Below are 14,614 nucleotides of genomic sequence, written 5' to 3'. Positions count from 1 at the left end.
GTGAAACCCCGTCTCTACTAAAAATACAAAAAATTATCTGGGCGTGGTGGCGCGTGCCTGTAATCCCAGCTACTCAGGAGGCTGAGGCAGGAGAATTGCCTGAACCCAGGAGGCAGAGGTTGCGGTGAGCCGAGATCGCGCCATTGCACTCCAGCCTGGGTAACAAGAGCGAAACTCTGTCTCAAAAAAAAAAAAGCCTGGCATGTAAAAGAAATAAATGAATACAAAGTATACACAATATGATGGGGTGGGTGGCTCATGCCTGTAAATTACAGCAGTTTGGGAGGCCAAGGCAGGAGAATCACTTGAGGCCAGGAGCTCCCGACCAGCCTGGGCAACACAGCAAAACTTCATCTCTACAAAAAAAAATGTAAAAATTAGCCAGGCATGGTGGCATGTGCCTGTAGCCGCAGCCACTTGGGAGGCTGAGGCAGGAGGATTGCTTGAACATGGGAGTTGAAGGCTGCAGTGAGCTATGACTGCATAACTGCACTCCAGCCAGGGCACAAAGTGAGGCAAAGAGAGGAGAGAGAGAGAGAGAGAGAGAGAGAGAGAGAGAGAGAGGGAGGGAGGGAGGGAGGGAGGGAGGGAGGGAGGGAGGAGAAGGGGAGGAAGGAAGGAAACACAATATACAACAGGCAGAAAGTATGTCCTTTACAATGATTTAAAGTTATGAAAAAAATTTAAGCCAGGTGAAATGGTGCATGCCTACAGTCTTGGGTACTCAGGAGGCTGAAGTGGGAGGGTGGCTTGAGTCCAGAAGTTCAAGGCTGCTGTATACTATGATCACACCTGTGAATAGCCTATGTGACAGGCTAGAGACTAGATCCTTCCTCTAAAAAATATCTATATATATATATATAACTAAACTTAAAATTGGGGCATCAAGTGAAAATAGGCAAGAGGGTTCTTGGGGCACATGAATAAAGGAATTTAACTGGATCCCATATTCCTTCTTCCCTACTCCTGAGCATCCTTTCCTTCTGTTCTGCTGGCTTGTTCCTATCAGCACACCACAGCTTTAAGGAAATCTTCCTTTGACTCCCATAACCCATCTCCAGGAAAAAATCTAAGTTTCTCTGCTTTCCTCTCTTACAGGATTTCGTACTTTTCCCTCATAGTTTGTGTGTGTGTATGTGTGTATGTGTATGGGTGTGTATTTTGGTTTGGTTTGGTTTTTAAGACAGGATCACACTCAGTCACCCAGAATGAAGTGCAGGGGCGTGATCTCGGCTCACTGCAGCCTCTGCCCCCCTCCAGGGTCACATGATCCTCCCACCTCAGATGGAGTTACACCTGCCATCTCTGCTTCCTCATCTCCCACGTACCCTTCAACCCATGCCCATGTGACTGCCACCCACTCCAAACACTCCACCAACCTTGCTAGACTCACCATGACTTCTTTGTTGCTAAATTAACTGGATGCTTTTCATTCTCATTCTGCTTGCCCTTTCAACTATTTTCAATAGTTCTCCACTCCCGCCTTCAGCAGCTTGCCACTTCCTCCTTCTTGAATTTTGAAACACCACCCTTTTTTTTTCTTCTCACCCATCTGGCACCTCTTTATCAAGTTTATTGGCAGGTACCGTATTATCATTGCAGCTTCTAAATGTTGGTGTCCCTGTCCTTGGTCCTAAGGCTCTCTGCACACTTCTCTTGATCTCATCAGATATCAAGCTTTTATTTTACTTTATTTTTTATTTTATTTTGTTTGAGACAGAGTGTCACTCTGTCACCCAGGCTGGAGTGCAGTGGCACCATCTCAGCTCACTGCAACCTCTGCCTCCCATGTTCAAGTGATTCTCCTGCCTCAGCCTCCCAAGTAGCTGGGATTACAGGCATGCATCACCACGTCCAGCTAATTTTTGTATTTTTAGTAGAGACAGGGTTTCACCATGTTGGCCAGGTTGGTTTCGAACTTCTGGCCTCAAGTGATCTGCCCACCTTGGCTTCCCAAAGTTCTGGGATTACAGGCATGAGCCACTGTGCCCAGCCTTTTTTTTTTTTTTTTTGTATTTTTAGTAGAGACAGGGTTTCATCATGTTGGCCAGGCTGGTCTTGAACTCCTAAATATCAAGGTTTTAAGTACATCCATATGTCAATAACTCCCCAGAGTATATCTCCAATCCAGACTCTCTTCTGGGCTCAAGGCCTATATTTCCAATTTCCTGCATGATCACCCCACTGGAATGCCTGAAAGATATGTCAGGTTTTCCAAATTCAAAACTGAACTCTCAATCTCCCGCAGCAGAAAATGGTCACTCTACCCATACTATTATTCAAGCCTGGAGTCATCCTTTTCTGCCTTGGGACTTTGCATTTCCCCCTTTCCGCAATGAGATTAACTCCCTCTTATCCTTCTTTAATTAAGTACCCTCTCAGAGTGGTCTTCCCTAAGCCCCCAATAAAATCTAAGTTTCTCTGCTTATCTCTCTTATAGAATTTTGTACTTTTCCATCATAGTTTGTGTGTGTGTGTGTGTGTGTGTGTGTGCGTGTGTGTATGTTTTGGTTTGGTTTGGTTTTTGAGACAGGATCACACTCTGTCACCCAGGGTGGAGTGCAGTGGCATGATCTCGGCTCACTGCAAACTCTGCCCCCCTCCAGGGTCACACGATCCTCCCAACTCAGGCTCCAGGGTAGCCGGGACTACGGGAGCATGCTACGATGCCCAGCTAATTTTTGTATTTTTTGTGGAGACAAAGTTTCACCATGTTGCCCAGGCTGGTCTGGAACTCCTGGACTCAAGCGATCCGCCTACCTCCATCTCCAAAAGTGCTGAAATTACAGGCATGAGCCACTGCACCCAGCTTTCTTCACAGTTTCACCACAATCCATAAATACATATTTATTTATGTGATTATTTGTTCACTGTTTCCTAAGTTGTAAACTCCAGGAGGGCAGAGCCAAGGTCAACCGTGATATTTGCTCTCCCTCACTCCCTCCTACCCACTGAGAATAGTGTTGGGTAATCATCAGGAGCTCAATAAATGCTGGATGAAATGAATGAGCTAGTGCATTTAGTGATGGAAACTACCTTGTTTATTGGGAATAGCTTTGAATCGCTATTTAAAATCTGGATCCGTGCTATTAAAATTAGGACCTCAGGTAGGTGTTTCAGATATCTCAGCCTACAGGTCCTTTTCTTCAAGCCTCACCTGCCACTGCCACTCTCCACCTGTAACGTGCAATTTTCATCCAAATAACCTGTGTTCCTGGCAATATCCCTAACAATCCCAAACCAAATAGAGGATTGTGACACCGACACTAAACGTGGCCACGGTTGCGTCCCCATCCCGGAATACGACTCTAGAGGCTCATTAGCTCCATTTAAGCCTGCAAACTGCATCACCCTTCTCCTCCGCCCAGACCTGGGGGCTCCGACACCTTTCGCTAGGGAGCTCGGGCTAGGGCCTCTGCGCGAACCTTCCGTGCAGCATGGCGGCTCCCGAAGCCCCGGCCTAGGACGGAGTCTTCCGTACAACAGGGCTGTCTACAGAGTGTGAATCTCGCCCACTTCCGCCCAGCTACCGGAAGTTTCCGTTTGAAACGGCGGCGGCAGACTTAGCTGGCGACGCGGCGGTTGCTGGTGAGCATCTTTTGAACGAGAGCGACAAGGACTGCAGGCAGGACCGGCGGGCTCCTGGGTTCGGCTCTCCCGGGGCTAGGGACTGGGCTGGGTGGGAGGAAGGACGGAATGAGCGGGGAAAAGGAGTATTTTCTCTTTCCCAACCCCGAGCCGGGGCCTGTCGGGTCGCGCTCTCCCCAGGCCCTCCAGTCGCTCGGGCCCAGTGGCCCAACGCTGGGTAACATTCACCCTGCACCTTCCAGGGCTCAGCTGTGCCGCCTCGTTATGATGACCAGTGTGTCTAAAACAATGTATAGCCTGCAGCCCACCTTTGCGCTGAGCGGCGGCCAGCCCGCAGGTGAGAGTGTCCACCCCGCGCCCGAGGCACTGCGGCCCGGCCGGGGATGGTCCCGGGAATGTGGAGATGGATCGGGTGGCGCGGGCAGAGGGAGGGCGTCCCGTCGGCCCTGACGACCTGTGAGCCCCCTGTAACCAAGCTATGTAGGTTTATGATGGAAGTTACGGGAAGGGCCATGTGGTAGGATTTTAGACCTGCTCTGACTTTTCTGCCCGCATATGTAATGTATTCATCAATTAGATTCAAATTGTTGATTATCGTACAATGTTATTCCCATTAAGCTAGGAATCCCCTTCTAACGGGTTATCTGTCTTATTTCCAGACTTGGGCTATATTGAGGGATTGGGTTTGTTTTCAGGGAGGAAAAAAGGAGAGTCATTTGAGAAGTGGAATGCTTAGGCTTCTTCGTTCACCTTTATATCTGCATCGTGTCTCTCATTAGCACACTCTTAATACACGTTTGTTGAATGAAATGGGGGAGAGGGGTTAGACCTAGGCAAAATACTTGAGAAACGGGCGAAAAGAGAGACGTGACTACAGAGTTTTTAATTGCTTTGCCATATGCTTTGTGTTGCTTTGCTTGTGGTTGAAAGTCATCTCATGGGGTCTGCAGGCGGGGAGTTGTCTAATCTAGAGATGATAGTTCAGAATAAGCTTTAGACGTCAGAAAACTGTTGTGGGAGATTATGGAGCAGCTATTTATGATCCCTTCCCAGATGATTCCACTCAGCTGGACGTACATTAACCTTGGCAGGATTGAGCTCTAAAGTAAATAGGCTTTTCTCCAAAGGCTTAACGGGTTGTTGTCTTGTGTTGCCACAGAACACCTGAATGGTAATCCTTGCACCAGCAGGGTATAGGAGTTGCTGGAAGAACTGGAGCCAGGTCTCAGCTGCTGTGTCTTTTCCTTAGATGCAGTGCCCTCAGACAGTGGGCAGTGACTGGCTCTCCCAGCCAAGCTGGAAGTGTTAATCTCTTTGATTTCTGTCTCTGTCCTAACTTTATGATCATATGTAACTGAAACAGTTTCAGTTGTTTAGGCTGCCTCCCAGGTTTTTTTGTTTGTTTGTTTTGACTTTGAGCATGGGCTGCTTGTTTTTCAAGCTTCAGCTTTTTGAATAAGTAATACATGCAAGAGTTAAAAAAAAAAAAAAGTTGGAAAACCATATGCAATGATAAGCAAGTCTCCTTCCTTTCCTTGACACCAGCCATCCAGTTCCCCTCCCAGCATCTCCCATTTTTAGGAGACAACTTTGTCAAATCCTCCTAAATTTTTCCTACAATGCAATCCTGAGGTTTTAGCAAATAAGAATTATTGGAACCAATTCCAGTCAATGAAGAATGTTAATTTTATTTTTATTTATTTATTTTGAAACGGAGTTTTGCTCTTGTTGCCCAGGCTGGAGTGCAATGACACAATCTCAGCTCACCGCAACCTCCACCTCCCAGGTTTAAGTGATTCTCCTGCCTCAGCCTCCCAAGTAGCTGAGCTGAGATTACAGGCGTGCACCACCACGCCCGGCTAATTTTCTATTTTTAGTAGTTATGGGAGTTTCTCCATGTTGGTTAGGCTGGTCTCGAACTCCTAATCTCAGGTGATCCACTCCCAAAGTGCTGGGATTACAAGCACTTGATCAATTGACTGTTAACTCCATTTTACATATAGTAGATTTGTTATTGTTTATAACTTAATAATACTTGAGAGAGGAGAAGATGAAATTCCTCCAAGGTTACCTTTTACTTCAGACACCTCAGAAAGCACCCTTTTAATACCTCATTTGTACCTCATTTCTTCAATTTGATTTGATTGTAATGGCTCTTAGGTCAAGCTTAAGGGGGCCATTTTACAGTTAACAAAGTGAGAATAAGTCCAGAAAAGCCTGTGTGTGAAGGTGGGGGTGCTTAACTCCAGATAAGTTACTTGAATTTGCTATAGAACACAAATGATAGACTTTGTGGTTGGTGGACTGGCACAAGGATAGAGGAAAATGCTCTCCTTTGGGAAAGAAGAGTGTTGTGGCCATTTCTCTGGTTGTCTGGCAAGAAGATCAGATTACAATGCCTACTAGGGAACCTCTGAACTTAAGAAGGGTAAACAAAAGGGCTGGTGGTAGAGGCAGGCAACGTGGTAGAGGAAGAGACCAGACAGACGGTTGGACATGGTCTGTGAAACAACTCATGGAACTGTGAAATGTTTCCTTTATTCAACAAGCAGTTATTGAGCCCTATTCATATGCCAGATATTCTCCTAGCTAATGGGGACACAAAGATAGAGTGGTTAGGGAGACATTCTGGTAAAAACAACAAAGCAGCCTGGCATGGTGGCTCACGCCTGTAATCCCAGCACTTTGGTAGGCTGAGGCGGGCAGATCACCTGAGGTTGATTTCGAGACCAACCTGACCAACATGTAGAAACCTCATCTCTACTAAAAATACAAATTGGCCAGGCGTGGTGGCCTATGCCTATAAGCCCAGCTACTCAGGAGGCTGAGGCAGAAGAATTGCTTGAACCCGGGAGACAGAGGTTGCAGTGAGCCTAGATCGAGCCATTGCACTCCAGCCTGGGCAACAAGAACAAAACTCAGCCTCAAAAAAAAAAAAAAAAAAAAAGCCAACAAAGTAACAGTTTAAAAAAACTCAGAGCAGCTCAGTCATGCCTTAGGAGACTGTGCAGAGTGTTTTGGGAGCTTAACAAGATGCTACAAGGATTCAGCCATGTTTTACCTGCTAACTTCCACCTTGTTCTCTGCTGGTATCCATCTCCAGGTTCACTGTTACAGCTTCTAGCCTTGAAGTTCAATGAAACTTTTGGCTACCCTCAAACATTCTGTACTATCACATTTAAAGAATTTTGGTTTTTATTGCCAATTAGCCTGGAAGTCTTATTCTTTTGAGTCAATCTTCACATGTTGAAATTTGCCAGAATGAAAATAAAGATTTGGCCACACATGGTGGCTTCTGGGAGGCCAAGGCAGGAAGATGACTTGAGCCCAGGAGTTCAAGACCAGGCTGGGCAATATAGTGAGACCTTGTCTCTATTTTTTAAATTTTATTTTAAAAAAAATATTTTAGGTGCCTGTAGTCCCAGCTATTTAGCGGGTTGAGACAGGAGAATCGCTTGAACTCAGGAGGCAGAGGTTGCAATGAGTCAAGATCACACCACCGTACTCCAGCCTGGGCCACCGAGTGAGACTGTCTCAATAAATACATAAACAAATAATATTTTTTAAAATAAAGTAAAATAAAGATTTATGACAACTTAGAATGGGGCTCTGTTTGTTACAGGTTTGCAGCGGTTGGGTCATGATGCCAGAAGTTTTACCTCTCATTTTCCTTTGCAGACACACAAACTCGGGCCACTTCTAAGACTCTCTTACCTGTTAGGTCGAAAGAAGTTGATGTTTCCAAACAGCTTCATTCAGGAGGTCCAGAGAATGATGTTACAAAAATCACCAAACTGAGACGAGAGAATGGGTGAGAACAGATCATTAGTATCCAATTAGAACATCTGCCTAGAAATTGCTCAATACAAAGAATTAGAAAACAGGGTTTTGGGGAGGCTCCCGAACAACTGGCCTTTGGCCAGTGGTCCAGAGCAGTGCATCCTTGCTGAGCTCTGCCAGAACTCTGTGATCTTTCTGAAGAGACACAGCCAGGGTTATGATAACAGGTGTTCTTTCGTGTTTCATCACTTGCTCTGAGTGTGTGAGTGGAAGCTCTGTGGTCATACACCAACCCTGAGGGATGGTCGTGGTGGGTGGGGACTAGTTGTTATCCTAGGTTGCTGGTCTGACCACACAGCTCAGCCCTAGTGTAGTGTGTGTGTCCCCAGCCAGCATTCTGGGGTTGACATGAGATAACCATCCCATCTTGAGAGGAGCAGCTCTGTCAAGTTGTTGGGGTAGTCGGGGAAGTCCCCTTTGCTACTAATAAGCCTTTTCAGTAGTCTGTGCTGAAACAGTAGGCGTAGCCCCTCAGAACTCTCAAGCCAATGCTATTTTCCTTGTATTTCATCTCTGGTTCTTTGCTGAGACTCTCACGCTCTTTGTTCTGCCTGTTCACAACACACTTAACAACAGTACTGTCAGTCTCTGATTCATTTCTTTGTTTCTGCCCTCTTAGGCAAATGAAAGCTACTGACACTGCCACCAGAAGGAATGTCAGAAAAGGGTGAGTGAGCATCAGGGTAAATCATCTTGGTCACTATTCTAGGGTAGTGGGTCTCAATCCTTGGTTCTGCATCAGAATCACTAGTGGGACTTTTTTAATATGTTAGGATCTGGGTTCCATCCCAGGAACCTGAGTGGAATTTTCAGGGGTGAGGAACAGCCAGGTGTAAGAACCATTGTCAGCACAAGAATCAGTGGTACTACTATCTTGAGTCTCAGGCAATAGCTTTAGCTTTTTGGACTCCAAGCCTGGACCCCTGCTGACTGGAAGTCACAGTTAGCTGTGGCCCATCAACAGGAGGGTGAAGCCTACAGGAGAGAAAGGGCTGCACATAGTGATCTTGAGATGAAGATTCTAGTGGTGGTGGTGAAATCCTGGAGAAGGATTCATCTCTCAGAGACGAGCTTGCAAGTATTGTGCTATCAAAAATAGAAATAATAAGGAGAAAAGTCTGTACAAATAGATTTTAGTTCCAGATCTATTATTTGGGCATGTCTTGAAAGATTTGAAGACAGCTGGGCATGGTGACTCATGCCTGTAATCTCAGCACTTTGGGAGGCCAAGGGGGGTAGATCACCTGAGGTCAGGAGTTCACGACCAGCCTGGGGAGACATGGTGAGACCCCCAACTCTATTAAAAATACAACAGTTAGCTGGACATGGTGGCACACACCTGTAATCTCAGCTACTGGGAAGCTGAGGCAGGAGAATTGCTTGATCCTGGGAGGCAAATGTTGCAGTGAGCCGAGATCATGTCATTGTACTCCAGCCTGGGTGACAGAGCGAGACTATGACTCAAAAAAAAATTTTTTTTGAAGACAAAATACTAGCAAGAAAGACTGAGAACTTTAAGAAAACTCTAATATTGCTGATATTAGAGTTTATTAGATGATAGACTAATGTTAGAATATTTTATTAGATATTCTGGGCTCAGAAATGCACATGTGTTTTCTCTCTTGTTATTCATAATGGTAATATTTTTAGATGTGGGTATTATCCTAATTCTAAAAATGAGGAAACAGGGACTCAAGGAGGTTATGCAAGTCAGTGAAGGTCATACACCACCAAGTAACTGCCAGGGTAAGAACATGTTTGTATAACTCCCTAGGCCATACTCTTAACCCTTTTATCTTTTCATGTAAGTATAATTATTATTACAGCTACAAACCACTAAGTAAGCAAAAATCAGAGGAAGAACTCAAGGGCAAGAACCAGCTCTTAGAAGCCGTCAACAAGCAGTTGCACCAGAAGTTGACTGAAACTCAGGTAGGAGACCCACTAGAGCTCTGTTACCAGCTGCCACTGGGCGATGTGCATGGAATCCTGATAGATGGCCCCAGGGGTGAGCAAACTTGTTAATGCACAGCTGCCCAAGAGCAGAAAAAAGCCAGGCTTTTGCCATGGCTGTCCAAGAGCAAGGGCAAGAAAGGGTGACCACCCCTGGGGAGTAGAACAGTTCCTGATCTGTCTGTGTGGTACTCCAATAGGGAGAGCTGAAGGACCTGACCCAGAAGGTAGAGCTGCTAGAGAAGTTTCGGGACAATTGTTTGGCAATTTTGGAGAGCAAGGGCCTCGATCCAGGTAAGAGACAGCACACAGCTAGCTGCCTTTGAAGGAACTGATGGATGTGCCCCTTCCTGTGTTGATCTTGGCAGCATGGCATCAGTTAGACCAGTAAGTACAGGGGTTACTTAGTAAAGCCCTAAAGATTTTGGGGAGCTTCTGTTTGTTTTCATGTGATGTAGATTTTTGCCTGGACAACAGAATTTCAGATGATTGTAGAGAGAGGGTTATCTCTTTCTTACCTGAACACTTTATGCCATTCATTTAGTGCCAACAGATATGCCTTGAAAATAGATAAGAAACATTTTGTTCCTTTCAAGGAAGAACATCTTCTGTCTCTTCTCATTTGGGAGTTATTAGTAAGCTTGAAAGAAACATTTTGTTTGAACATTTTCTTCCTTTCAAGCATATTAGTAACTTTTCCAAATGGGAAGAGAGAGAATACTATTTCAAGCATTCTTCAACCTGGCTAATCAGCAGAATCACAGTGACTAAAATATGACTACTGTTCTGACCCTGTCCCCCAGAGAGCAGAATCTAACAAAGGCCAGGCGTGGTGGCTCACACCTGTAATCCCAGCACTTTGGGAGGCCAACGTGGACAGATCACCTGAAGTTAGGAGTTCAACACCAGCCTGACCAACATGGAGAAACCCCATCTCTATAAAAATACAAATAATTAGCCAGGGTGGTGCATGCTTGTAATCCTAGGTACTCAGTAGGCAGGAGTGAGAGAGAATCACTTGAACCTGGGAGGCAGAGGTTGCAGTGAGCTGAGGTCGTGCCTTTGCACTCCAACCTGAGCAACAAGAGCGAATCTCCATCTCAAAAAAAAAAAAAAAAAAAAGAATCTGTAGCAAAGAGAGCAGAAGAAGGAATTGCCCAAAGACTGTAAGATTGCCTCAGACTGAGTCAGAGAGCCAGAGAATGCCCAGGAAAGGGGTCTAGGCCTTTTTGTATTAAGGAATACTGACTTTGAATTTGAATGGTACTTGTTAATCTTTAGGTTACTGTTTAGGATATTTTTTTCTTCTTTTTCTTCTTCTTTGCGTTGGAGTCTCACTCCGTTGCCCAGGCTGAAGTGCAGTGGTGCAATCTCGGCTTACCCAAAGTGCTAGGATTACAGACCTGAGCCACCATGCCCAGCCTAGGATATTCTTTATAGTCACCATAAATATATGTTTTTAAATTTAACATTGTTTATTTCTTTGAGATGGGATCTCGCTATGTTGCCCAGGCTGGCCTCCAACTCCTGGGCTCAAGCAATCCTCCCGGGTAGCTGGGACTGCAGGTGTGCACCACCATGCCCGACACCATAAATATTTTGCATGATTTTTATTAAATGCATGTGCTGTTACCAAAAGTAATAATTTGTTAAGGCCTGAAAGCCTTTTCAAAATAGCTTTGTGAATTGTAAACAAAACAAAAAAATCCAACCTATACATTTCCTTTGGACAAATTTTCTACTGACCTAAGGAGAAGGTATACTGAGTTTTTGGCCACATCCAAACCTAGATTGAAAGGAGATAAAATACAGTTCTATAGGGCAGGTGTGGGTGACCCTGCCAAGGTGAAAACTTGGGAGAAAGTCCAGGATCAGACACTTAGAGAAATTCCCCTCATGAATATTCCTGTACTTGTCTACGGAGGGTTTTTATTTTCTTTTGTTTAAGGTGTGTAGTTCCCTAAGTGAAGTTGACTTTGTTGTATTCATCAGCTTTAGGTAGTGAGACCCTGGCATCACAACAAGAATCCACTACTGATCATACGGACTCTATGGTGAGGGCATGGGTGTGAAAGGGCACAAGGGCTGAGTGACTGTGGGGCTCTGTAAACCTAGGAAGGTCTCTGCTATATGTTCTGAAAACCCTGAGAAACAGCCTTTGATTATCTGTGGTTGTAGAAAAGAAAAATGGGAGATGTGCTCAAAATAGCATATTTTACTCAAAAGCGTAAAAGTAGCTTTGTGCTTGCAAATATAAGTCAGTCTGAATTGAAAATTTGAAACACCTAATAATAGGTAAATATGTAGAGAGTGCTTTCTGGTTCCTCTGTTCTACACTTTACCAAATTTCTCCCCTGACTCCTTTGCTGAGAACTGTATGGAAGGGATGTTAGCCATGATCTAATGCAACTCTGGTTTTATATGAAGATTTGTTTACTACCTTGTTCTTTTCTCTTAGTTGCTGTTAGAAACTTTGCAAGAGGAGCTGAAGCTTTTTAACGAAACAGCCAAAAAGCAGATGGAGGAGTTACAGGTGAGAGGCAGACATCACCCTAACAATTTCCTACCATGATAGGTAGATTTATGGTGGGGTCTTTCCTGTTTTTCTATTTATTTTTAATAAACTTTCTAAATAATTTTAGGTTTATAGGAAAGTTAACAAAGTTAATACAGAAAATTTACCCTAATAGTAACATTTTTTAAAATTTCTAACTTTTTTCCTTTTTTTTTTGTTTACTAGATCTAATCAGCATAATGTCATCAATTAATTTCTAACTTTTAAGTTCAGGGGTACATGTGCAGGGTATGCAAGTTTGTGTGCGTTTTCTTCCGGTGCATGGTGGCTTGCTGCACAGATCATCCTGTCATCTAGGTATTGAGCCCAGCCTCCATGAGCTGTCCTTCTTGATGTACTCCCTCCCCCCACCTCCAGTAGTAACATCTTACATTATCCTGGTATCTTTGTCAAAACTAAGAAATCAGCCAGGCGTGGTGGCTCACGCCTATAATCCCAGCACTTTGGGAGGCTGAGGTGGAAAGATTACTTGAAGCCAGTAGTTTGAGACCAGCTTGGGAAACATAGCGGGACCCCATCTTTACAAAATAAAATTTAGAAAATAGCCATATGTGGTGGCACATACCTGTAGTCCCAGCTGCTCTGGAGGCTGAGGCGAGAGGACCACTTGGGCCCAGGAGGGTAAGGCTATGGTGAGCTGTGATCATGCCACTGCACTCCAGCCTGGGTGACAGCGAGACTGTGTCTCTAAAAATAGAAACCTTTAAAAAAAAAAAAAAAAAGACCAACATCAGTACATTACTATTAACTGTATTCCAGGTCTTCATTTGGATTTTACCAGTTTTTTCCACTATTTTTTTTTTCCGTTGCTGAGGCCTTTTAGAAATGTTCACATCACCAAGGCATGAGGCAATGTGTAACACAGTAGGTTGCTCAGAGTTGAGAATGGAGACCTATATGAAATCCATTCTATGGAATCTTGATAACTCAAGGAGAAAACCTGTAGTAAGAAACACAGATTCTTTGGTCTGGACTGCTTTGGATTGCTTGGATGAATCATGGGTATTGTGCCAAACCTAGAGGATTTCGTTGCTCCAGTTTAGATACAGGAGTCTAGGCCTTCTCTACTACTAGAGGGACAATTCCTAAAACCAGCACATAGAAACAAAATCTAAAATAGAAGATACAGTCTTTGTTGATATTCCAGTGGTCTTCCTCAGTGGAATAGAACCATAATGTTCTGGTGTGCGTATTGTGTTTCCTGTTAGCCAAGAGTTTTGTGTATGTGTTGTTTTCTTTTGGAATGTCTTTCCACGCAGGCCTTAAAGGTAAAGTTGGATATGAAAGAAGAAAGAGTCCGATTCCTAGAACAGCAAACCCTATATAACAATCAAGTAAATGATTTAACAGCAGCCCTTAAGGAAATGGAACAGCTATTAGAAATGTAAGAAGAAGCAAGTGGCCAGATGGCTCCCTCTTGGGCATAGACTCTCGGAGGAAGCCACTTAGGACATCTTCTTGGCCATGATCTTCTGGGACTCACCATCTCCAGAATGAAAACAGTTTCTACACTAGAATTAAATACAGTTTATGCTGAAATGACCATTCCTCATTTAAGCGAGTTTTCTCAACCTTCAGGTTGGTCAGCCCTCCTGAGCCTCACAGGTGGATAATTGAGGCCTATAAGAGTGGGGGCGCCAGGAGCTTGGATTGACCTTCTAGGCAACCACCTGATTCCAGCACACCATTAGAATCAGGAGACTACTAACCACCAACAACCAGAGGATGTAAAACATCACATTCAGATTTTCGGGAAGAAAATCTTCATTACAGTAGAGCACAAGTGTTCCATGGGAGACATCATTGAGCCATGCTGTCCCCGTCTAACCCGGAACACATTCTGTCTAATCCTGGTTGGGGTCTGTGCCTCCTTATTAATTTATGAACTTGAAGTTGCTTGAAGTGTTTTGGGCTTAACAAATGGGGTGAAAGTATTGGTAGTAATAACACCTACATGAAACAATACACCTTGGAGCTTTCTAAATATAAATTACTTCTGTTTGTTTTTAAGTGCTACTTAAAAAATAAATACTTCTGTAAATATTGTGACTCTAATATTGAGGAATGAAAATAGCCTTTTAACCTATATATGTCAGTTGATCATTATTGAACTAAGTTAACAAGTCCAAGATATTCTGACTTAATCTAGAATATTTTTCTTCTACTCTTTAGGAGCCCTGTGGCTAGTCCCCCTGTTTCCCAGGAGCATTGGTTAGTCTCCTGAGGGTGTTGCCCATTTGTTGCAGTGGTTTCACCAGGTCTGTGGTCACTTGCTGCCTGTGTTCTCCCTGTACTCTTCTTTTTCTTTTTATTCATTTTTTTCTTCTTTTTTTTTACAAGAACTCCTGAGACCAGAGTCTTTTGTTTGTTTGTTTTCCTCCAGATGGAGTCTTGCTTACTCTGTCACCCAGGCTGGAGTACAAGTGGCGTGATCTCATCTCACTACAACCTCTGCTGCCTGGGTTCAAGGGATTCTCCTGCCTCAGCCTCCTGAGTAGCTGGGATTAGAGGCACCTCCCCTACCATGCCCAGCTAATTTTTGTTTTTTAGGAAAGATGGGGTTTCACCATGTTGGCCAGGCTCATCTCTAATTCCTGACATCAAGTGATCCTGCCTCAGCCTCCCAAAGTGCTGGGATTATAGGTGTGTGCCACCACA

At 44.3% G+C, this 14,614-nt stretch overlaps 1 protein-coding gene across 1 annotated transcript; it reads left to right on the top strand.

The window, feature by feature from the left end:
• The first annotated feature begins 3,437 nt into the window (after positions 1–3,437).
• On the top strand, positions 3,438–14,042 carry KNSTRN (kinetochore localized astrin (SPAG5) binding protein). The gene is given in 9 exon segments (XM_035259844.3): positions 3,438–3,646; positions 3,831–3,925; positions 7,267–7,399; positions 8,048–8,095; positions 9,255–9,360; positions 9,582–9,675; positions 11,374–11,435; positions 11,840–11,914; positions 13,216–14,042. Coding segments are annotated over 9 exon segments (951 nt in total). The 3' UTR covers positions 13,345–14,042.
• Positions 14,043–14,614: the final 572 nt, after the last annotated feature.

This window comes from Callithrix jacchus, chromosome 8 (genome assembly GCF_049354715.1).
Source record: "Callithrix jacchus isolate 240 chromosome 8, calJac240_pri, whole genome shotgun sequence".
NCBI lineage: Eukaryota > Metazoa > Chordata > Mammalia > Primates > Cebidae > Callithrix > Callithrix jacchus.
Note: the sequence above shows the minus strand (reverse complement) of the source record. Positions and strands in the feature narration are given on the sequence as shown.